This window comes from Ceratotherium simum, chromosome 20 (assembly GCF_057802395.1).
Source record: "Ceratotherium simum simum isolate JZ-2026a chromosome 20, ASM5780239v1, whole genome shotgun sequence".
NCBI classification, from domain to species: domain Eukaryota; kingdom Metazoa; phylum Chordata; class Mammalia; order Perissodactyla; family Rhinocerotidae; genus Ceratotherium; species Ceratotherium simum.
Genome location: NC_141919.1, coordinates 7480290 through 7504999, shown reverse-complemented (window position 1 = coordinate 7504999; position 24710 = coordinate 7480290). Strand labels below are relative to the sequence as shown.

The following is a 24710-nucleotide window of genomic DNA, read 5'->3' as shown; positions in this document are numbered from 1 at the left end:
GTTACCCAGCCATTCTCTTTGTGAGAAATCACTGAACAATACATTTTGTTTTGTATATGTTTTATATGTTAAAATTATTACGGAATTAGAAAGGTTAAAAAAGAAAACAAGGGCCGGCCCTGTGGCTTGGTGGTTAAGTGCGCGCGCTGCGATGCTGGTGGCCCGGGTTCGGATCCCGGGTGCGCATCGAGGCACCACTTCTCCGTTCATCCTGAGGCCGAGTCCCGCATACAGCAACTAGAAGGATGTGCAGCTATGACATACAACTATCTACTGGGGCTTTGGGGGGAAAAATAAAATAAATAAAATCTTGAAAAAAAAATAAAAAAAATAAAAAGAAAACAAAAATAAAATAATGTGAAAATCAAAATGCAATTTGTGCTGGATCAGATTACTTCTCAGGGCATTAGTTACTCACTGACAGGAAGCTAAAGGCTTTAAATGAAATTAACTGTTTTGAGGGGTGAGGGGCTTTCATAGCCAGGGAGTATAATATTTAGGGACATACTATGTTACACTGTACGCATAGTCATGTTAATAACAGGAAAGCTAAGGTACAGAATTTGAAAGATTTAACCAAAGTTAAAGAGCAAATTACTGATAGAGTAACAAAAGATAAAGTAATAAATTAAAAAGTTTAAATTATGTGTTTACCTTCCAACTCTTAACAATATCACATTGCCTACTACCTTGGCAAACAACAGAAGGGGAAAGAAAGCATAGAGAAAAGATAATCATAAGATGATCTGCAAATTAAGTTCCTAGGTATTATCTTTATACTTGTGAAATATAAGTCAGGCTAACAATAACGTTTTCTCTTTATACTGACTTAAGGGAAAAACTATAATAACTCAAAATTTTAGGTGCTTGTGTTCAGAACTCTTTAATTAACCCTATTTTTATAAACATTCCCATTTACCAATTAAAATGCTATTCTGTTTAGTTAGGTACTATTTCAATTAAATCTACAGAGCTAAATACATTAAAAAACTCTACCTGCAATATGTTCACTTTTTGTGCTTCTTTCAAAGATACAACATGTCTTTTGTTTTCCTGTACCATCGTTTGCACCTGATTCTTTAGTTCCTTCACCTCCAGCTCCTTCTGATTAAATACTACTTCATCAGCAGCGAGAGCACACTGGGAGGAGGGAGAGAAAGCACAGGAGAGTCACCATGGAAAACACCCCGGAGAGCCCACATAATACCACGCAAACAGTGATTTCATGACAGCTTGAGGATGTGTCTCAAAATTTTTCTTATCCTATTCATTTTCAACTTTTTTTTTTGTTTCTTTATAAAAAAAGGCAGAAACAGTTGAGAGGACTTATCATTGCTGTAAAATAAGAATTAATTACCATAAAGATAGGAAGATTTTCCTGATTTTTATTTCCTGCATTTTAAAATGAAATCCAGTTATTCAGGTTCTAGAGTACATTCAATAAGATTTTTACAAGTTTGCTAGAACTGCCATGAGATTTTAATATGGGTTTTTAAAAATCAAAGAGGTCACATTTTCCAAAATCAAAGAGGTCACATTTTCCAAACTGACCTTAGAGTACAAGAATGCATTTGGATGTTTAAATAAAGAACATAATGCTAATTTTGTACACTTTCACCATGAAGAGATACATTTTGAAGATGTATGAAAATGTGGTTAAACAGTTTTCTTAGTTTCTAGTAAATTATACGTGTTTTCAAATAAACTTGGGCTATGCAAATACTTTTAAAATAATTTTTAAATTAAATAAACAAAAAGAAAATTAACATTTGTCAAGGATCTACTTTACGCTAGACAGTGACTTGGGATTTTAAAAATATCTCACTGAATAGACATGATTCCTTTTTCATGAAGAAACTAAAGCTCAGTGAGATTAAAACCTCTTCCCAAGATGACACGGTGGATAAACCAAACTCCTGACAGTCAGCCCCAGGGCCCAACTGGATCCAAAGCCTATACTCTATCCACTAAGCCAGAAGAAAAGACAGAACTAGTAGGTGATTTACAAAAACAATGCTCACTTTAAAAATAAGATTTAATTCACAAAAATGGAGTATGTGGGGGCCCGCCCTGTGGCTTAGCGGTTAAGTACGCGCGCTCTGCTGCTGGCGGCCCGGGGTTCGGATCCAGGCACGCACTGACACACCGCTTGTCTGGCCATGCTGAGGTGGCGTCCCACATACAGCAACTAGCAGGATGTGCAACTATGACATACAACTATCTACTGGGGCTTTGGGGAGAAAAAGGAAAAAAAAAGGAGGAAGATTGGCAATAGATGTTAGCTCAGAGCAGGTCTTCCTCAGCAAAAAGAGGAGGATTGGCATGGATGTTAGCTCCGGGCTGATCTTCCTCACACACAGAAAAAATGGAGTATGTGTGTGACTCCTAGGGCAGTGGCATGCAGGGGATGGGCCCCTGCACTGGGAACCCATGGACTGAGGCCAGCCTTGATTTTGCCACCTTGGGGCTTTGGGCAAGTCTCTTCTGTTCTCTGCTTGGGATCCTCAAATGACCAAATGAGGAGAGGACGCATGACCCTGATGGTCCTTATAACCCTATATGTTTATATGAGCTATGTGACCTTTCTCTTTTTAAAATAAGATATAACTGTAATTCTCATTAGTTAATATGCTCTTCTATGGGCAATTAATTGTCCATTTGAGAAGCTTAAAATGTAATTGCTCTCCTAGTACTGCATATTTAAATATTTTTACATATGCTTTATAAACTACATTTTTATTGTTTATTATTTATTTAAAAGAGTGTTTAACTGTTGAGTATATTCACATTCACATACTGTTCCTGTGCTCAAAATCTGGAATAAAAAAGCAACAAAGTTCCTTAAGAGGTATTTAAGAGGAGATGGAGTGTTCCAATAATTGACCAAAGGTGAAAATCAAGGTTACAACACCATCTGACAACATCTAAAAAGGAGAAGATGGTAACTTCAAAACGACACTTACTTCCCTAACAACAATCCAGCTACTATTCTACCTGTGACATGGCCCATGATCTCCTCTTGACTAGGAATTGTTTTAAAAAGTATTTACCTGCTTGCCTAATAGGCTCAAAGAAGCAGGGCTGAGCAGGGGAGGTGCCTCTCCCCGCACAGACCGCTGTCTCCTCAAGCAGATGAGTTTATCAAGCTGCCTTCATGGTAAGCCCTGACATGTGGACCCCCATACAACCACCGAGTCCACAGGCACAGGCGGGTGAAAAATAAATGAGAGGAGATAAAAATAAGCTAAGATTTATTGAGCCTTACTACAGGCCAGGCATCGTTCTCATCGTTTTATGGGAAGTAAGGCTTTAACAACCTTCACAACAACCCTACAAAGTGGTTATTATTATTGTTTCCATTTTACAGATGGGGAAACTGAAGCTTAGAGAGGTTAAGTATTTGCCCCGGGTCAAGGAGCTAGTAAACAGAGGAGCCGTGATTCAAACCTTGGGAGTTTGGTAACCGTATTCTTAACTACGATGTTATTCTGTTTCTCACAGGAAAAAGAAAGAACAGAAAAGGAAGTTTAAAACAATTTTTTAAAGAGACATACAGGGTGAGAAATGACACCAATCATTTCTTTATTTGCTGTTTCATGGTATCCAAAGATTACTAGTCCTGCAAGACAGCAAATCAAAAAAAGGGAATCCATTTTTTAAATTGGGAAACACTGAATATTATGTCTCTCACTTTGAGATTCATAATATACATTAGCACTTTTAAAGTTCTGAGAAGTCTTGGCCTTAGGAAACCTGTTTGCTTTTTGCAATCTAGCATTGCCCCAAATAATCTGATCACGGTACCCCTTCTCATCATGACTGCTAATATCTTTGGGAAATCATAATCTAGAGCAAATTTAAATTTAGAGTTTCCCACAGATGCACAGAAAAAGTTACTACCCACCCCACCCCCAAGGAGTGGGTTTTGTGGGTTTCAAATTTCAGCCACTTAGAAGCATGAAGGAAAAGCGCTTCCTGTCGCCAACTCCTATATGTGTCCCAAAGTTCAAGCTTCCAGTAACCCCTACGCCAGTTTCTTGTACCAGTGAGGAAGGGCCAGGCCTGCTCTAACTAGGAAGAAGGCAGGACAGAGTTACAGCCTTTAAAAAAAAAAATCCATGATTTAGAAAGTATTAACTTTAAATGCGTATAGTTAAATATCAAAAGCTCTGTAGTAGAGCCAGAGTTCTCACAGTGTGCTCAGCATAGTGTGCTCAGCAGAGACCCTTTCAGCATGTCCCTTAGATCCTCTCTCAGGGTGTCCTTGAGGTCAAAACTATTTTCCTAATAATACTAAGATGATATTTGCCTTTTTCACTAGGTTGACATTTGCACCAATGGTGCGAAAGCAATGGTGGGTAAAACTGCTGGTTTTCAGCACAAATGAAGTGTCACCAAACTACTAGTAGTCACTGTATTCTTCACTGCTGTGCACTCACATTAAAAACAAACAAATGCCAGTTTTACTTAAGAATATCTTGATAAAGCAATAAAAATTATTTTATTAAATCTCAACCCTTGAGTACATTTTTGCTTTTTAGTATTCTACATGAGAAAATGGGAGGTATGCATAAAGTAGTTCTGCTGTATACTGAAGAGCAATAGTTGTCTGTGAGAAAAAATATCTTGTGCAATTGTTTGAGCTGCAAGCTGAACTAGCCATTTTTTTCATAGGGCACTATTTTTACTCTAAAGAATGACTGACAAATATGGTTATTCATACTTGGGTATGTGGGAGACATTTTCTCGAAAACGAGAACAGTCATTTCAAGGAAAACAACTAACAATAGGTATTCATTGCAAAGGATAAAATTCAAGTTTCATGCAAAAATTTTGGAATTTTGGAAAACATTTCTACTACTGAGGGCATGACAGCTTCAGACTTCATACCTAAAAGACTTTGCTGAGATCAGTGGTGATATTAACGAAAATGAATTTTTTATATTGTATAATGAAATGTGTCAACATTTGGAACATCTCCATAATTTAGTAAACAAATATTTCCCTAATTACCAAAGCATGATGATTCAAAATCATGTGTAGATAAAAGATCCATTCAAAGTACAAGACAGAGACCAGTGTATTTTAATGCATAGATCTTAATGTAACAAAATAGTTTCAAAGCCCACATTGCAAGTAACCTTTAGGAAATTTCTACTTGTTGAGTTTTGGTGTAATGTCAAGGAAGAATATTCACAATTATCTGAAAGTCATTAAAATATTCTTCCCTTCCAACTACAAATCTATGAGGCTGGATTTTTTTCAGATACTTCAACATATTGCAACAAATTGAGCGCTGAAGCAGATAAGAAAATCCACCTGTCTTATATCAAGCCAGACATTAAAAGACATTTGCAAAAATGTAAAACAATTCCACTTTTATTAAATTTTTTTGTTGTGGAAAATTTTTTTTCATGACAGACTGTTTTTTATATTAACATATAATCAGGTTATTATGTTAGTTTTGAATAAATTAATAAATAGTTTATATTTTTTGCTTTAATTCTAATATGGTAAATATCAATAGATACAACTGGGGACCTCAATTTTAAGAATGTAAAGAAACTTTGTGAATAAAAAGTTCGAGAACTGCTGTAACAGAGAATAATACAACTGGCTTCTTTCTAATACATATAAAAAGGTATTGAGGAAAGATTTCTAACTAGGCAGCTATTTTTTAATGATTTTTCTTTTTTTAACTATGTTTTCCTATTTTAAAAACCAGGCAGAACACCCATTTGCCCACCACATTGCAAACTCCACATAAGCAGAACTAGGTATGTCTTGTTCTCCACTATTTCTTCCGTGACACATAATCTTCACTCAATGAATGTCTTTTGAATGAAAAGTGGGGAAATGTAATTCTGAACTCAATATACATATATGCAATACATACACATGTACATATCTACATTCCTTAAATATTATCAAATATATGATTTGTTTGTTTTTTTAAAAAATCAATACTCTAAACTCAAGGGATGAAGTATTTTTTTCTTTCAAGAACCACTGACCCATAGAAGGATAAAAACTCATTAAAGTATAACTTAATTTTGTTTCTGAAATTGTGTTTCTTTTCATCCTCTGACAGGATCCACAAAATTCTGTTTAATAAATATAACAAATTAAATACATTTTAACTAAAGGAGAAAGGAGGAGGAGCCAAGAAAGGTATAAATTATGAGGAGAAAGCAATAGGAAAGAGAAGGGAGAGAGAAGCAGAGTAAAGGCAAACGAGATTTTACATATCATCCTTTTAAAAAAAAGCTTCTGAAATTCCAAAATGACACTTGCCCACATAAATTCAGTCCTTAAGCAAGTTAACTTATGAAAGGGGTGTCTAAGTACCTGGCATTTCTTAAGCTCTCGTTTCAGCTGGAGAACTGTAATATGCTGTGGTTCCTCTCCCAGGTTTCCACTGCCTTGGTTTCCTCTGAAGGAGGTGAGAATCGCCTTCCTGACATCCTGAGTCATGTTAAACCACTCCTGTAGTTTGTGTTGCTGCTTTTGGTTTAGTCTCACAGCATCTTTTAAGTCCACCAGGAACGTAAAGGCTTCCTCTATACAATTTTGGTAACCCAGACATTCTCCTTGTAGCTGAGCTACTTGCTCCTCAAGAGAATGGATCCTATTTTTATCAGGAGTCTCCTCTCGATGGATCAGGCTGGTTTGGCTGATACTAGCCTGCTGGCTTTGCAAAGCTTCTCGAAGCAACTTAATCTCAAATTCCATTTCGTCCATACGGTCTGACTCAGGGCTGAAGTTTAAGGTGGGTTTGTTTCTAATGTTGCGTGCTCTGTTGGCATATTTGAGAGAATTTAAGGACTCATCAAAATCCAAGGAGGATGGGCTGACACAAGTGATCATGACAGTCTTGGCACTGCCTCCCAGAGAATCTTTCAGAAGCCGGGTAATTTTGGCATCCCTATATGGAATATGTGAACTCTTCCTGCGTGGGTCCCCAAGAGCGCTTATTACGTTTCCTAAAGCCAGCAGCCCACTGTTGATTTGAATGGATTCTTTGAACCGTTCACCAGTATTCCCCGTTTTGGTTACTCTTTCTGATCCAGCCAAATCCACAAAGTGGAACTTTGAGACAATATGCCGATGGGAATAGCACGATCCATCTTCAGCCGCCTCTACATTTTTCTCCACTTGACAAATGCTGATAGTAAAAATTGCATGTGATCTACTGGAGTGCTCGTTCACTTGGGTGGTACCTGTATGCCTGGCTGCATTCCCCATCTCCAGGAGACTCATCACTTCATCTGCACTCTCCACCTGGCACTCCTTGGCCCCAACAATCACTTAAAATAGCAAGTTTTTAAGCAAGTTTTAATCAAAATCCAGTACAGTTAAATTAACCACACAACAGGTACTATTTGCTAAACTGCCTAGGTAAGACAGTCCCTTCAAAAAAAATCAATAGCATTTCAAATACAATAACATCAGCAACATCATTAAATAATTTTAGATAATCTCCCAAAGGAACTATTTTAATGGAAAGCACTCATTTTGATGTTTAAATTCTAAAAGATGTAATATATATATATTTTTTAAACAACCTGGTTTCTCTAAAGTTACATATCACATTCAATTCTTTAAGATGGCTGACAAAAGAAAAACTCTTTATACCAGTATTTTTATTTGTACAGTTTAACAGATTAATTAAAAAATAATAGGTTAATTAAACATATAATTCAGATGACTTAATCAGGAGTAGATTACTTAAAAGAAATTAGTTTCGTTTGAGTTTTGTTAATACTCAAGCCATCTTAGGTTTAAGGTTTTTGGTATTGTGGGGTCATAACCAATGATAAAATGAAAATTACAGTAGTAAAATAAAGTTGGTTATTCATTTTAAAAACAGAAATGTAGGTATACTATCAGAGTAAAACAAATGAGATGGCAATTCAAAAAAAGTTTCTATTTCAATGGCAGAATAAGAACTAAAAATAACCTAAGTTTAATACCCACAGTATTTTTTCATATCCAAAAATATTTCAGAAAGGAGTAGGTGGATTTGGGATTTGAATCAGAGCAGTAAAGCTCCTGATTCTGTGCTTGAATTACAGTGCCATGCTTCCTGTTTAATCAGGTCCTGTCATGTCACTGTTTCTTTCAAAAATAATCATTTTGCTTGCATTACTTCCATCATGACACCTTTTTTAACAAACCTAGTTCACTTAAAGTTCTCAAGTACCTGTACTAAAAACAGAGAGTGCTAAAATATCAGCAATTATAAAATATGACGATGTAACTGTAAATCATAGTATTAACTTTTCTAAAATCTTTCTAACGTTAGGCTATAGCTGAGCACTATCTGTGGTCCTCAAACCCACCTGCAAATCACCTGGTAGCTGTATAAAAAAGAAAGTACCAATGCCAAGGCCCCATCCCAGACTAATTCATCAGAATTTCTGAAAAGTGGGGCCCAGAAATCAATATTTCTTAAAAAGCTTCCAGGGTGAGGCTAATTGTGCAGCATCCACGTTGGATACCAACCACTGCTTCACACAGAGGAACTAAATAAATATATCAAATAAATGCGTTTTGTTGTGAGTGGAACATTATATAAGATATTTGGCAATTTGTCTTAAGACAATTTGTTACATCCTTCCAAAATTTTTGCAGAATTGATATCAGCCATGGCATATTTTGATCATTAAGTTTATCGGGAGTGACAGTGTATACTTCTGCATTGTTTGACTATTTTATAATAAACGTATTATTTTTGTAACTTTTAATAAAAGATAAAAGCATTCAATAATTACATTTCATAAGATACAGAAGATCAAAACATCAGTCTGAATTCTGTCCAGAAAAGATAAAACTACAGTGAATTACCTAATAAGACCATAAACTACCATGTATGCTTTCTTTCTAAAAAACAAAACAGAAACCAATTTCTTCCAACACCCAGGAATGCCAGGGCTGCCAGGACAGGGCCTATAAGGAGGCAAGCTTTACTGCCCTCTGCAGGCTGCTGTTTGAAGGATGACTGCCATCTTTCCTAACTGCTAGTCAAGTCCTCCAGGGAGTCACTCCTCTGACAGGATCCTGTATCTCCAGGATGGTTCTACTAAATGTGTTTTCTAGGAGAGGAAGACATCTAAGAACAGTCATTGTTATTAATAACAGTGAAAATCAGGAAACAGCCTAAATGTCCAACAATGGACTATTAGCTAAATAAATTATTATAATACATTCAGAAAACAAACTACCACATGACATGGATAAGCTTGAAAAATAATGACGTATGAAAATGCTCACAATATAAATGTTAAGTGAAAAAATAAGATACAATACTATATGTGGAGCTGCAAGTATACTAAAAAAAATTATATGTGCACAGAAAAAGAAGTCTCGAAGGAAACACACCAAAAAGAAAAGTTGCTATTTCTGGGTTCTGGGATTAAAGATGATCTTTAACTTTCTTCCTTATACTTTTCTATTTTTTCAAAATGTTCTAAGTTGGACATATTACCTTTTAAATCAGAAAAGCAGAAAGTATCATTTCTTAAAATACTTGCATTTTGACCCTACCATTCTAACCTTTTCCCATTTCCAAATAAATGGATATTTAATGAGATTAACAGGTTAGCAGCACAGAAAGTCAGACCTTGAGAAGCACAACAAAAGACAGGTAAATGTCAATATGGGGAAGCAAACACATAAACTCTCTAAATTTAAAAAAAAAAAGAAGCAATAGGTGTGCTAGGACAAAAATCAAAGAGGAAGAAAGGAGAGTTCTGGATCAACCTGAATGAACAGCAAAGGGAGAAGCCATCCCCAATCTTGGGGTACCTCTGGGAGAAAAAAATATATAAAAACTAATTTAGCCTATTTCACAGTCTCGCTTAAGTTCAGCTGGGGGGGGGGGGAGGGGCACAACTACAGGAAATAAGTATTTTGAATTACAACTTAATAACTTCATCTTACCAACCAGTCTGAACTTCTACTTTTCACCTGGGTGATTTAACTGATACTGGTAATCAATAAGCTATTCAATTTTAAAGTAAAAACAAATTCATTTTGCTTCTATGTCTGTTTTTAAAGATTTTTGGATTATACCCAGAAACTGAATTAAATCATACCTATTTGCTAATGAAAGCTATCGATTAAGTAGGCTACTTTACCTGTGTTTCCTTTTTCATCTTCTCGGATGTGAAGATCCTTTACAGATGTCTCCAGTTCTAGAAGATCTCTTAGGTCTTCCTTGTATACTTCTATATAAGACACTTTTATATTAAAGTCAATGCTAGGATTTTCAGAGATATTTTGAAATATTTCTTGGATAGCTCGAGGAATGATACCCTTTTGACCCTCCACAACTGAAGCTGAAAATTTAGAAAAAGAAAGCACATCTGAAACTTAAAATACAAGAAAAGCTACAACCCAAAATTTACAATCAATAAATTTATTTTCTTATATTTCTTTAGATTATAAAATTTTTAAAAACCCTTAACTATAAAATTCATAGGTAAAAGTTTGCACATGCATGCCCTTATTCAAAATTCATTCATGCATTCATTCAACAAATATTTATTTAGTACCTGTTACGTGCCAGGCAGTATTCTAAGACCCTGGGAACCAGTAGTGAACAAAACAGGGGGAAAAAATCTCTGCCCTTACGGGACTGTACTGAGGACAGACAGACAATAGCAAAGTAGAATAACTGATCAGTGAATTATATGGTATTTTAAAAGTGATAAGTACGTGTGGAGAAAAAAATAGGGCAGAGTGGGGAAACTGGAAGTGTGAGTCTATTTAGGTGGGAGGTGCTTGCAACTTTAAGTAGGAAAGTCATGGTGGGCATCACTGAGAAGCTGACATTTGAGCAAAGACTTGAAAGAGGTGGTGGAGGAGCCATGGGGGTATTTCAGGGAAGAATTTCCCGCCAGGCAGAGGAAATAGCCAGTACAAAGGCGCTAAACTGGTGTGATCCATAAACGAGGAGGCCAGCATGGCTGGAGCAGAAGGAGCAAGGGGAGAGTAATGGGTCAGAGAGGTGACAGAGGCCAGAGCATGTAGGTCCTTGTAGACCACGGTAGACTTTGGGTTTTATTCTGAGTGAGATGAGAGCCACTGGAACAGAGCAGTAACTTGGGATTTAAAAGAGATCACTCTGGCTGCTGTGTTTAACATGTGTCATAGAAGGGCAGGGGCAGAAGTGGGAAGACCACTTAGGAGACCAGCGCAGTAATCCAGGAGTCGAGGGGGTTGGGGGTAGGTGATGATGGTTCATACAAGGCTGATAACAGAGAAGAGTGAGAAGTGACCAGATTCTGGATTTATGTTGAAGGGAGAGCCATTAAGATTCTCTGACAGATGGGATGTGGAATGTGTGAGAAAGCAATGAGTCAAGGATGACTCCATGGTTTTGTCTTGAGCCACTGAAGCTGCCATCAACTGATATGGGGAAGAGTGATTGTTGAGTTGGTTTAAGGGGAAAATGGCAGAAGTTCATTTTTTGACCTATTAAGTTTGAGATGTCTATTAGGCATCCAACTGCGAAGGTTGAATAGGCAGTTGGATATATGAGTCCAGAGTTCAAGACAGTAGTCTGGACTGGAGATAAAAAATTGAAAGTTAGCTATACATAGATGGTATTTAATACCACAAGGCTGGACAAGATCAAGGGGAAAAAAAGAGAGTCAGAAGAGAAGAGCACCAAAGACTGAGGCCTGGGCACTTCATCATTTATTAGTTCACTTATAAGGAACCAGCAAGAGAGTCTGAGGAGCAGCCAGTTAAGTAGGAAGAAAACCGAGAACATGGTGGCCTGGAAACCAAGCGGAGAACGTGTATCTAATTTGCTGAAAGGCTAGAACAATGAGAAATGAGAAGTGACCACGGAATTTAGTAAAGGGAAGGTCATTTAAGACATCTTGACAAACGCAGTTTCAATGGTAGTGAAGGTGAAAGTCTGAACGGAGTGGGTTTAAGAAAGACTGGGAGAAGAAATGACACAGCGAGTCACAAATGACACCTTCAGGGTTCTGCTGCAAAGAGAAGTGGGATAGTAGATGGCAGGGGAAGTGGGTAAAAAAAAGGTTATTAATTATTTTAAGATTCAGTAAAAGTTGATTTATCCAGCATTCTCTCAATTATTAACACTAAAATACTATTAAAAAATCACATCATTGTAATTGATGAAAATTACATTCACAATGATCTGATCACTATTTATGATTATTCACTATTTAAAATACCATCTGGGGCTGGCCCGGTGGCGCAAGCAGTTGGGTGCACGCACTCTGCTTCGGCAGCCCAGGGTTCGTGGGTTCGGATCCTGGGCACACACCGATGCACCGTTTGTCATGCCATGCTGTGGCGGCATCCCATATAAAGTAGAGGAAGATGGGCATGGATGTTAGCTCAGGGCCAATCTTCCTCCACAAAAAAGAGGAGGGTCGGCACTGGATGTTAGCTCAGGGCTGATCTTCCTCACAAAAAATAAATTAATAAAAATAAAAATAAAATAAAATAAAATAAATACCATCTGAGCAAAGATTTTTAAATTTGATAATGCGCTCTTTCCTCAAGGTGAGCAAATTGGTCCTCTAAACCACTATGAGAATGTAAAGTGGTATAGCCTTTTTGGAGAACCATTAGTATCAATAATATCAAAAGTTTAAATGTGATCACCCTTTGACTCAGATATAGTCCTAAAGAAATACATATGCGCATAGCCAAAGATGTTGTATAAGGATCAATAAAGATTGCTTGTAATTGTGAAAAAATTCCAAATAATCTAATAAATCTATTAGTAGGAGAATGAATAGTTAACAATGGTATACCATGCACCTACTGTTAAACAGATGTCTAAGATCTGTGAAGTAAAAAAAGCAATTGCAGAGCAAATCTCGTTTGGGTAAAAGAAAACATACATATCTATGTAAAGAATACTTCTGAAAAAGTACACAAAAACAATGGTTACCTCTGCAGAGTCAGAATAGGGAGAGAAAAAGAAAGAAAAACTTTTACTTTTATCTTATAGTCGTACTATTTGAATTTTTAACATTAGAAATAATTTTGAAAAATACATGTATTCTAAAAATAAAGTTAAAATTTTAAATGTAGATAGCTTAAAAATAAAGTAAATATATGTATAGAATTGGAGGAAGCATAAAGCAAAGAAGCTTACAATCAAATGACAAGACAATCAGCAAAACTAAATGATATTTATATAACAGTTTAAGGTAAAAATAAAAGATTTAATAAGAAAATATACTATTGAAAGCCCCAGGAATGCAATTGCACTAAAATTCTCTCCTTAGATCATGTATTACGGTCTGGGTAGACTCCCAATCACTGGAATTCAACTCACTTTTTCTGGGTGGGGTAGATAGGTGCAGGTAGCTTGAGGGTGGAAAGGCATAAGAAAGGGACAGGGGAACAAGCCAGAATCCAAAGGCAACAGAAGACACGTGTGCAGAAGAGAGGTAAAGAAAGGCCAGTTCTGCTCCCGGCTAGACTTCAGTCCAGGAACGAGGAAGGGAACATCACTACACCTCTTCCCTCCATCACTTCCAGAACCCAGAACACAGATCAGCACAATAACATTATGAATGAACAGAAATGCATACGAAGGACTCAGATACTTGAACACCAGTGTTCATTATTATTCACGATAGCCGAAAGGGAGAAACAAGTCAAGTGTCCATCAACAGACAAATGGATAAACAAAATGTGACACATACATACAATGGAATATTATTCAGGCATAAAAAGGAATGAAGTTCTGATACGGGCTACAACATGGAAGATACCCTTGGAAACATTATGCTAAGTGAAAAAAGCCCGACACAGGAGGATAAATAATGTATGATTCCACTTCTATGAAACATCTAGAAGAGGCAAATTCACTGTGAAAGAAAGTAAATTAGAGGTTACCAGGGGATGGAGGGAGGAAAGTTATTGTTTAATGGGTACAAATTTTCTATTTGGGGTGATGAAAAATTTTGGAAACAGTGGTGATGGCTGCAAAACACTGTGAATGTACTTAATGTCACAGAATTATACTCTTAAAAATGGTTAAAATGGGAGCCGGCCCCATGGCTTAGCGGTTAAGTGTGCGCGCTCCGCTACTGGCGGCCCGGGTTCGGATCCCGGGCGCGCACCGACGCACTGCTTCTCCAGCCATGCTGAGCCCGCGTCCCACATATGGCTACTAGCAGGATGTGCAATTATAACATACAACTATCTACTGGGGCTTTGGGGGAAAAAAAAAAAGGAGGAGGATTGGCAATAGATGTTAGCTCAGAGCCGGTCTTCCTCAGCAAAAAGAGGAGGATTAGCATGGATGTTAGCTCAGGGCTGATCTCCTTTACACACACACACAAAAAAAAGAAAAATGGTTAAAATGGCAAATTTTATTTTTTTACTTATTTATTTACCCACAATTTAAAAACAGTAAAAAAAAATGTACAAGATAAAATTTAAAATAAGTGAAAGAATAAATGGGGACTTAAGGTTAAAAAATTTTCTGTAGGTCAATTTAGAAACCTGCTTATCAGGCCAGCCCCGTGGCTTAGCGGTTAAGTGCGCGCACTCCGCTGCTGGCGGCCCGGGTTCGGATCCCGGGCGCGCACCGATGCACCGCTTCTCCGGCCATGCTGAGGCCGCGTCCCACATACAGCAACTATAAGGATGTGCAACTATGACATACAACTATCTACTGGGGCTTTGGGGGAAAAAATAAATTAATTTAAAAAAAAAATTAAGAAAAAAAAAGAAACCTGCTTATCATTTTTAGTATTGTTCCATGGAAAATATATTCCAAGCCACAAAAAGTTGGCTTACAAATGAACCTTAAAAACAACTTGCTTCTGGGGCCAGCCCAGTGGCCTAGTGGTTAAGTTCAGTGCGCTCTGTTTCGGCAGCCCGGGTTCGGTTCCTGGGCACAGACCTATACCACTCATCAGTGGCCATGCTGTGGCAGTGACCCACATACAATATAGAGGAAGACTGGCAACAGATGTTAGCTCAGGGCGAATCTTCCTCAGGAAAAAAAACAAAAAAAAACCAAACTTGCTTCCAAGTTGAAGATTCCCAATGTTCAGATTTTGGCAACAAACATCCTGAAAATCTGAACTTCTATTAACTTGGGCTGCCTTTCACCTAATTTAAGATGTAAGACTGCCATCATGTGGCAAGTAAAAGGAAGCTGTAGGTTTTTCAAATACAAGGGAAAAAGTGAAGACTCCCTTCTGAGAGCTTCCAGGCAGTAGCCAATAGTACTATCTATAAATATACAGTATACATATGCATTCTAGATTAGCCAGAATATAAGGCTGATCAGAAATAGCTCATTCGGGCCGGCCCTGTGGCTTGGTGGTTAAGTGCGCGCGCTGCGATGCTGGTGGCCTGGGTTCGGATCCCGGGTGCGCATCGAGGCACCACTTCTCCGTTCATCCTGAGGCCGAGTCCCACATACAGCAACTAGAAGGATGTGCAGCTACGACATACAACTATCCACTGGGGCTTTGGGGGGAAAAAATAAAATAAATAAAATCTTTAAAAAAAAAAAAAGAAATAGCTCATTCATTTCCCACTTCAACAGATAACAAAGCACAATAATTCAAAAGACATCAAAAAGTTGAATTTCAAATAATATTTATAATAAAGCTTCAAATCTCAGTAACCTAAATATCACATTTTCAATATTACGCTTATACTCCTGAACTAGACTACTTCAGAGAGAAAACTGTATCATTTAGCTATTATACACTATTTAAAGAGTACACAAATAAAAGTTTTCAAAGATTAAGCCTGATTAAGTCAGTAAATCCAAGGTTCTGAAAAGCAGGGAAAATGAATATTAGTACAAATAAGCATAATATAGAAAATAAGAGATTTTCACTCTGCCATAGTGCCTAGCATGGTAGCCTAGACACTACAAATGCTCAATAAAATTTTAATGGGGGAAAAAACAACATTATTTGCATAGTCAATAATCAAACAGCAGATGACTAACCCAGAATTGGTGTCCTACAGAGATAGCATGAGAAACTGAAAATGCTCACTAATTTCACTAACACACCAAGAAATGTAACTTCAAACAACAGAGTACAATTTTTCACCTATAAGATGGCAAAAAATATATATTTGGGATTTATAATATCCAGTAAGTGGCAAGGATATGAGCAAATGGCTTTCATATATTGGTGATGGAAAGATAAACTGGTACAGCCTTTTTGGAGGGTAACTTGTCAGTATCTATCCACATTTTAAACGTGCATACCCTTTGACTCAACAAATCCACTTCTAGGAATCTATTCTACAGAAATACTAACACATGGGTGCAAAGTTAAATGTACAAAGATATACACTGCAACTTTTTTATAATAGTAAAAATCAGAAACAACCTAAACATCCATTAATACTGGAATGGATGAACTATGATCCATTCAAACTATGGAATATTACAGAGCCAAAAAATATGAGGTGAAATTCTATGACCCAAATGGGAAGAAATGAAATGACATTTTATATTGTTAAGTGCAAAAAGAAAGTTACAGAACCACAAGTATAATATCTCATTAAACAAACAAAAACTACATGTGTATTTGTAATATGCCTAGAAAAATGTCTAGAGGACTCTAGAATAGTATACATCAAACCGTTATTCCGTGAGGATGAGAGGAGCTTTAATTTAATTTAATTTCTTAAGCATCACTTGCAATTCTTTTTACAATGAACATTAATTTTTTAAAAAAACTAGGGGAAAAAATATCAAAAACTGTTCCTAGTGGTGGTCTATTACTTCTGGTACTAAGTATTTTAGAGCAGTTAAAATATTTTAGGACAATAGATAACTTTAATAATGTTTTCCTTTAAAGAATTAAAACTGTATTCATGGCCTCTTAATAAAAAACAATAGAGCTATAATTAAGTTACCAAGCTCTGAACATTTATAACTCCTATTAGTACAAAGCACATAGTGAGTCTTAAAAGATTATAAAACATTTGCCAATCAAAAACAAAAAAAGCGCTACAATCCTCAAGAAAAACCACAACTTATAGTCAAAAATTGAATTTTTTTAAATTGTGAGACCCTAAAATAATCTAGTATCTTTAATCTCCTAATAGTGTATAATAGTGATTCTAAAAAATGGGGAATGGGAGATATTGGGCACTTACGGCCCTTCCCTGTAATCTTTGGAACGAGGTCTTCCTCAAACCACAGAGGCACCCTCCAACCCTCCCTGCCCCCAATCCCTGCATATAATGAGAGATGTTTCTGAAAGTCATAGATTCTATATTTGAGAAGTGTGCAAGTAGAAAACATACTGAGTCATTATAGAGAATACTAATGATCATTTTAGACAATGATACATATACACAACATTCAAAAGTTTGCTTTTAGCAGAAAAATACCAATACAGTAAACAAGCTCAACAGAGGACTTGGCTTTCAGTGGCAGCTCTGTCACTAGCCACCTAACTGAACAAGCCCTTCATCACTCTACAGCTGGAGCTCCTCACTTAAGGATGAAGAGAAATGATTTTCAAGGTTCCTTCCGGCTCTAAAAGAAATCTTCTGAAAACACCAATTTGTAAAGGTACATGCACCCCTGTGTTCATTGCAGCGTTATTCACAATAGCCAAGACTTGGAAGCAACCTAAGTGCTCATCAAGGGACAAATGGATAAAGAAGCTGTGGTATATATACACAATGGAATACTACTCAGCCATAAGAAACGATGAAATCCAGCCATTTGTGACAACATGGATGGACATTGAGGGTATAATGCAAAGTGAAATAAGTCAGAGGGAGAAGGTCAAATACTGTATGATTTCCTTCATTAAGTAGTAGATAATAACAACAATAAACAAACACATAGGGACAGAGATTGGATTGGTGGTTACCAGAGGGGAAGGGGGGAGGGAGGAGGGTGAAAGGGATAATTCGGTACATGTGTGTGGTGATGGGTTGTAATTAGTATTTTGGTGGTGAACATGATGTAATCTATGCAGAAATAGAAGTACAATGATGTACACCTGAAATTTTTACAATGTCATAAACCAATGTTACTGCAATAAACAAAAAATTAAAAAAAAAAAAAAGAAATCTTCTGATTCTACCTTTTCCAAACTAGAATTACAAGCAGAAGAAATTATATCCTAAAATATTCAGTATTTTAAATAGAAATCTGTAAATATATGTGAAGTGATGGATGTGTTAACTAGATGAGAGGAATTCTTTCACAATGGATACACTTATCAAATCATCACGATGTACACTTTAAATATCTTACAACTGTATTTGTCAATTATGCCTCAATAAAGCTAAAACAAAAAATAGAAATCCGGCTAGAAATTTTTTAAAAAGACACTTTAAACTACATAATAAATTTCTCCCCCTGCCTCTAAGTCCTGGTTGTGGGACTCTTAATATTTACAAGTGGACTATTAAAAGATGCAAAATCTGATCATGTTAACTCATTTCTCTCTATTTTAAATTCTGTTCAAAATGACAAAGCATTGCCAGAGGCGTGGGTGGGGGAAGTGGGTGAAGGTGGTCAAAAGATGAAAACTTCCAGTTATCAGATAAATAAGTTGTGGGGATGTGATGTACAGCATGGTGACTGTAGTTAACAATGTTGTATTATATACTTGAAAGTTGCTATAAGAGAATAGATCTTAAAAGTTCTCATCACAAGAAAAAAAAATTTTGTAACTATGTGAGGTGATGGATGTTAATTAAACTTACCGGGGTGATCATTTTGCAATACATACATATATCAAATCATTATGTTGTACAACTTGGACTAATACAACGTTATTAGTCAATTATATCTCAATAAAACTGAAAACGAGGCAAAGGGCTGAACACTAAACACTCAAACTTCTTTCCTCAAGCAAACATAATCATAAATTAAACTGTTTAATAAAACTTCAATATTTAAAAACAAATCTTTCAAAGATGATGATCTTAGGAATACATCTGATTATCTTATTCATTACTTCATTCAATCACTTTGCTTAGCACCTGTGTGTCAGGTACTGTCACATTTTAGCTTCTTTCTAGTGTCTCAAATAAGTCAAAGAGTATGAGAATCTTACCAACATGGCCTCCTCCAATGGTGTACGTCTTCCCAGATCCAGTTTGTCCATAGGCAAAAACGGTTGCATTATAGCCCTCAATGAGTGACAACACCAGTGGCTTTATACACGTATTATAAACTTCATCTTGAGTGGAATTTTTGCCAAAAACAAAATCAAAAGTAAAGACTCTATCTCTCCCAATGATAATCTGCTGAGTGTTTGGAATAACTCTCACACAAGCTTGATGATTATGCAGAACTTCTTTGTACAGCAGAGGTCTAATTCTTACAGCAACTTTTACTGGTATTTCTTCCATGGCAGCTTAGATTTTACTAAATAGATTTTCTACTTAACATTCAGTATTTAGTGTGAGAAACATCCATTTTACGTAAGACCTGGACTCCTGTGTAACAAACAAAAACAAAATTTAATTACTGACTCCTCTATCCTAATAATCTAACCACCTTCTAAAGCAAAGTCAATTAGAGCAGGTTTTGTTCCAACATAAGATAGCTACAAAGAGTAAATCCACCTTGTAAAAGTACACTTATAATTTATAGATGAAATGATATGATGTCTGGATTTGCTGCAAAATAATCTAGGAGGCGGGGGCCATGAGCTGGCAAATGATGAAGATAAGTGATAAGTACATGAGATTCCATTGTGGCATTCATTCTATAGTGGTAATACTTTCCCCAGCTTATTCATCTAAATATTGAATAATTGGGGAGTTAGCAAATTAAGAAGGGGGGGCTGGCCCCGTAGCCTAGTGGTTAAGTTCCGCATGCTCTGCTTCGGCAGCCCAGGTTCGGTTCTCAGGCGTGGACCTAGACCACTCGTCAGCGGCCATGCTGTGGTGGCGATCCACATACAAAATAGAGAAAGATTGGCACAGATGTTAGCTCAGGGGGAATCTTCCTCAGGAAAAACAAAAAAACACTTCAAAAAAAAAGAAAAAAGGATTTGTACTTAGAATATATAAAGAACTATTACAACTCAGTAGTACAAAGACAACCCAATTTAAAAATGAGCAAAGCATCTGAAAAGACAGTTCTTCAAAGAAGATATAAAAATGGCCAATAAGCACATGCAAAGATGCTTAACATCATTAGCCATCAGGGAAATGCAATAAAACCACGAGATACCACTTCACTCCCACTAACACAGCTATAATCAAAAAGACAGATCATAGTTAGTGTTGGCAAGAATGTAGAGAATACAGAACCTTCATACACTCCTGATGGGAATGTAAAATGATGCAACCACTTTGGAAAACAGTCTGGCAGTTTCTCAAGAAATTAAACAGAGAGTTATCATCTGACCCAACAACTCCACTCAGGTATATACCCAAGAGAAATGAAAACACATGTTCGCGTAAAAATTTGTACACGAATGTTCGTAGGATAAAGCTTACATCATATAAAAGCTAAAAACGAATGTAACAAGTAATTTATAGTAATTTTTAAGTGCAGATGATGAAAAATAATCAGTTTGGGGTGGGGCTGGGTCTTTGGAGAAGACAAGTCTTGAACACTATTATTAAGTAATCTATAGACCAATGGACCAAAATAACATTTTCAGCACTACCTGCTATGGAAATGTTAATGAAGACATATTTAACATTCATTAGACTTTAAAAAACTCTGCAGCAGCACTCTGCATTTATAATTTTGTGAGTGGAGAGTCTGAAAAGGATCACAATAACAAAAAACATTTATATCACTCTACAAAGAGCCCATGAGAGTAAAAAAAAAATATCAGCTCCCTTGAGCTGTAAAATCCCAAAACAGAGTCAACAAACTATTTTTAGTGGCAAAACAAAGAAATGCACCCAACCTTGGCAGTTTAATCACTGTAGTGAAATTTGCACTGAAAAAACAAACACTCATATGTATGGCAAATCTTTTCTTGGATCCTAAAGCACTCTACAATCATACCACACCGGTAACTTTTCCAAAGAAACTACAGAGATGCTGTAAGAGCTGGTTCTTCCAAATGTCTCTGAATACCTACATATTAAGTTTTTATCAGACTAGTTTCTTTCTTTTTCTTATGCCATCACATTAAAACAAAAGTCAGGGTCTATGTTAAATCTAATTACTTCCAACGAAACTCCTGATAAAAGGTGCCAAATGTAACTGGGATATTTTCACTTTCTCGTTTTTATAAAAAAAAAAAATGTAACTGGGATATTTTCACTTTCTTGTTTTTTATAATAGGAATATCTATAAACAATTTGGCTACAAAGGCAATCGAAATTCACCTATTTTAATCAATAAACAATAAGGGCCCATAAATATATGGCTTGCAAAACATTAATATACAAGAATTTAAGTTTAAAAAAATTCATAGCACTTATACTTCAGATTCTCATCAATTACAGTCATCAGAAGCCTGTGTATCACGTCACCAAGAAATGTAAAGAAAGGCGAAATCTAATTGGCTGGTAATATTTAGGTATACTCAACGGAGTTTTGAAATATGAGCAAAGGCAACAGAAATATTTCATCAGTGATGCCATGTCACCGATCAGAAAGAAGCGTCTCCAAATACCGTTGCCATCCTGTGCCCTTGGTTTTTCAAAAGTAGTGGTTGTCTAAAAATTGTGGTTTGTTAATATTTTCGTAAGAAATTTCCCAGCAAATGGATAGTGGATTGCATAAGGAGCTCAGTAAAGGCCCCAAACGCATAAAGAAGTAGAGAAGATAGGAATTAAAGAATAAAGACGGTAAGTAAACAAATATTTAAAAACTCGGAAGGGGCGAAGTGTTATTTAAAAGGTGTTTCAAAGAAAGAATTTGGGCACACTTTCTTTCTCAATTATCACCTGCCTCTGAGGGAGGGGCTTTCAGACTCCTACAGCGCTTAGAATGCAGCCAAGTTTCAACATCCGCAATGGAAAAGGAGGCCTGCCACAAAACGAAACCCCCGCTGAGGGTGGGCCTTCCCATCCCCGTTCAGCCCCCGCAGATGGAAGCACGAACACGAGAAATACACAGGACCCGACCCAGTGGCCGCCGGCCCAGCGTTCCCGCGCGTCCCTAGTCCTGCGGCCCTTCTACCTCAAAGGAGACCAACTTCCGCCGGCCGCTCGCCCGGGGTCCCAGCACCCACCCCAGAACCCCTCGGACGCCCTCCTCGGCCTCGCTGGCGCCCCAGGTGCCCCCAAGTCCACGCCGCGGCGGCCCCCGACTCCCCGGCCGACGCGCCCTCCTCCCAACGGCTGGAAGGGGGCGCGGGCGCAGCCGGCGGGAGGGCAGGAAAGCACCGCCCCGCACCCGGCCCCGCCAGCCCGGCCAGGCCCGCCGGCCATCCACTGACTGGCTCGAGAAAGCCCCGGAGTCCGGCGGCGAGCGCAGCGCAGTACTCCTCAGCTTCGCGCCGCCGCCGCCGCCGCCCGCGCCTTTTGTTGTCTCGGGTTCTCCGGGCAACCCGCGAAGCCCGCCGCTGACGCGCAGCTCCCGACCCGGCGTCCCGCCCCGCCCCGCCGCGCCGCGGAGGAGCGGAGCGCCGGCAGCCCAGAGGTCCTCCCCCAAGCGTGATTACAAAACCGTCGCCCAGGGACCCCTATCGGAGTGCTGAGCCGAAGTAACTCCCTACGGGTTTGTAAAATGAATGTGAGAAAGGTTCACAACGCGTTTTATTATTTTACCTACCAATTCAGTTTTTTTTTTAAGTTCGCATAACATAAAATGAACCATTTTAAAGTGTACAATTCAGTGGCGTTTTAGACATTCACAGTGTTGTGCAACCATCACCTCTCTCTGGTTCCAAAACATTTTCATCACGTGGAAAGGAAATCCCTGTACCAGTTAGCAGTCACTCCCATTCCCAGCTCCCCCAGCTCCTGGCAACCACTAATTTGCTTTCTGTCCCTATGGATTTACCTGTTCTGGGCATTTTGTATTCATGGAATCATACAATCTGGCCTTTTGTGTCTGTCTTTTTTTGCTAAACCATGTTTTCTAGGTTCACCCATGTTGTAGCATGTATCAGTACTTTTTATTCCTGTTTGTGACTGAATAATATTACATTATATGGACATATCACATTTTATTTATCCATTCATCAGTTGATGGACATGTGGGTAGCACAATGTAAACATCTTCACAAAGCGTTCTGTCTCTCATGAAACTTAGGAGTGAAGGTGAATTTAATAACTGCTTAGTTATTAAGCTGAATTATTTTGAATTTTAAAAATCCAAACATATGAATTTGTTAATTATGGTGCATTTTTAGAACTCAAAAAAAAAAGTTGCCTTTGGTGACTGTAAATTGATAAGTCAGACTGGCCTGCTGACAAAACCTCAATGAATAACAGTAACAATTTAGATTGGAGAATTCCCAGGAAGTCTCTGCAGCAGGTCTCAGGAGGCCAGATGTTTGCAGAGGAGGTCAGTAAACGCATAACAAGATTGGAATGGGACATTTCCTGTTGCCCCCAGCAACAATTGGTGTCTTGAGTCCAAAGTTGAAGAGAAGGGGTCACTTAAGTTCCCCACATTGTGAAGTGGACACCAGTCATTGTCACCTACTCCCAGTATTTACAGCAGAACAAAGCTAATTCCATTCCAACTCCAACCCTATCTCTGTTTAAAGTCTTTCTTATAAGAGGAACTTGGGGTTGCTAAGGGAGAGAGTCATGGGTTCTTGGGCCTTGTGGGGTGGGAAATAGAGGGTTCACAAGTAAGAGGCTTCTCTCCTAAGTCAAAGGAGGCTCTAAGAGTGACCCAGAGAGCCTAGGAGAGCAGCACTGAGAAGAAAATGGCCTTCTGGTGGGGAAGAGGCTGGCTGATCTTCTTCTTTGCCTCTGTAGACTGAAGCAGAGCAATTGAATGGCAGTGCAGAAAGGGCCCTGGAGAGGAGCAGCCTGCACTCCCACCCTATGGCAGGGCAAGAACCTGTGATCTTCCCTTGTCTCCAATCTTGCCCTCACAAATCCATCCACCACACCTGCCGTAGGGATCTATCTAGGACACAAATCTGACCATAAATCAGTCCTTTGCCTGTAACTTTTCAGTAACGTCTTGGAGAATATTACTTAGCAGCTGGAATGAGAAACCCATGTATGAGAGACGCAATTTTGCTGAGAAGATGCATTGCTAGCCAACACCCAGGTAGAAGCTAAGCCTCCTGGGTTTGATTTGGTTGGTACCTAGGCTTCAGAAAAGAGGATGGTGTTGCTCGTATGAGACCAGGAGAAGAGTTATTTGACTGCTCTTGAGAATGAATGAGGAAGATGGAGGAAGGGGAAGGTGTTGGGAGGACTCTGAATCAGAGAGGAGGGAGAGGATGGATGATAAGAGAATTCCAGGGACAAGGGAAATGGCTAATGGAGATCTTTAGGATGTATGCTGTGAGGTGTGCAGTGTATACCCCTTCCTTTCTCTCCCCTGCAAAATCTTCAGTAAAGCCTACGTTGCTAACCAAAGCATTTGTGACAGAGGATTACTTGTAGAAATTTAAAGATGTGCCTGTCCCCAAGTCCAGTCTGGTGCTGGACAAAACCAGAGACTGACCATGAAGGCAGAGGATTAGAAGAAAGCTGAAGTCTGGCTTGCACGTCAATTATGTTTTCTTTCACTAATAAACCAAGCAATGCAAATTAAAATGATAAACCATTTTCACCTACAAAATTGGCAACAACTTTTCATA

The 24710-nt window shown here is 38.0% G+C and overlaps 1 protein-coding gene across 3 annotated transcripts in view; it reads right to left on the bottom strand.

Moving 5' to 3' along the window:
• Nucleotides 1-22496, bottom strand: part of KIF27 (kinesin family member 27) — a 92915-nt gene extending 70419 nt beyond the window's left edge. Inside the window, exons 1-5 of one of the 3 annotated variants that reach the window (XM_087444390.1) lie at nucleotides 22377-22496; nucleotides 19074-19458; nucleotides 10140-10340; nucleotides 6349-7307; nucleotides 997-1140 (exon numbers count right to left, since the gene is read on the bottom strand). In XM_087444390.1, coding sequence (XP_087300516.1) covers nucleotides 997-1140; nucleotides 6349-7307; nucleotides 10140-10340; nucleotides 19074-19371 — 1602 coding nt within the window. In that variant the 5' untranslated portion in view covers nucleotides 19372-19458; nucleotides 22377-22496. The other 2 variants (XM_087444391.1, XM_087444392.1) reach the window with 2 other exon arrangements.
• Nucleotides 22497-24710: the final 2214 nt, after the last annotated feature.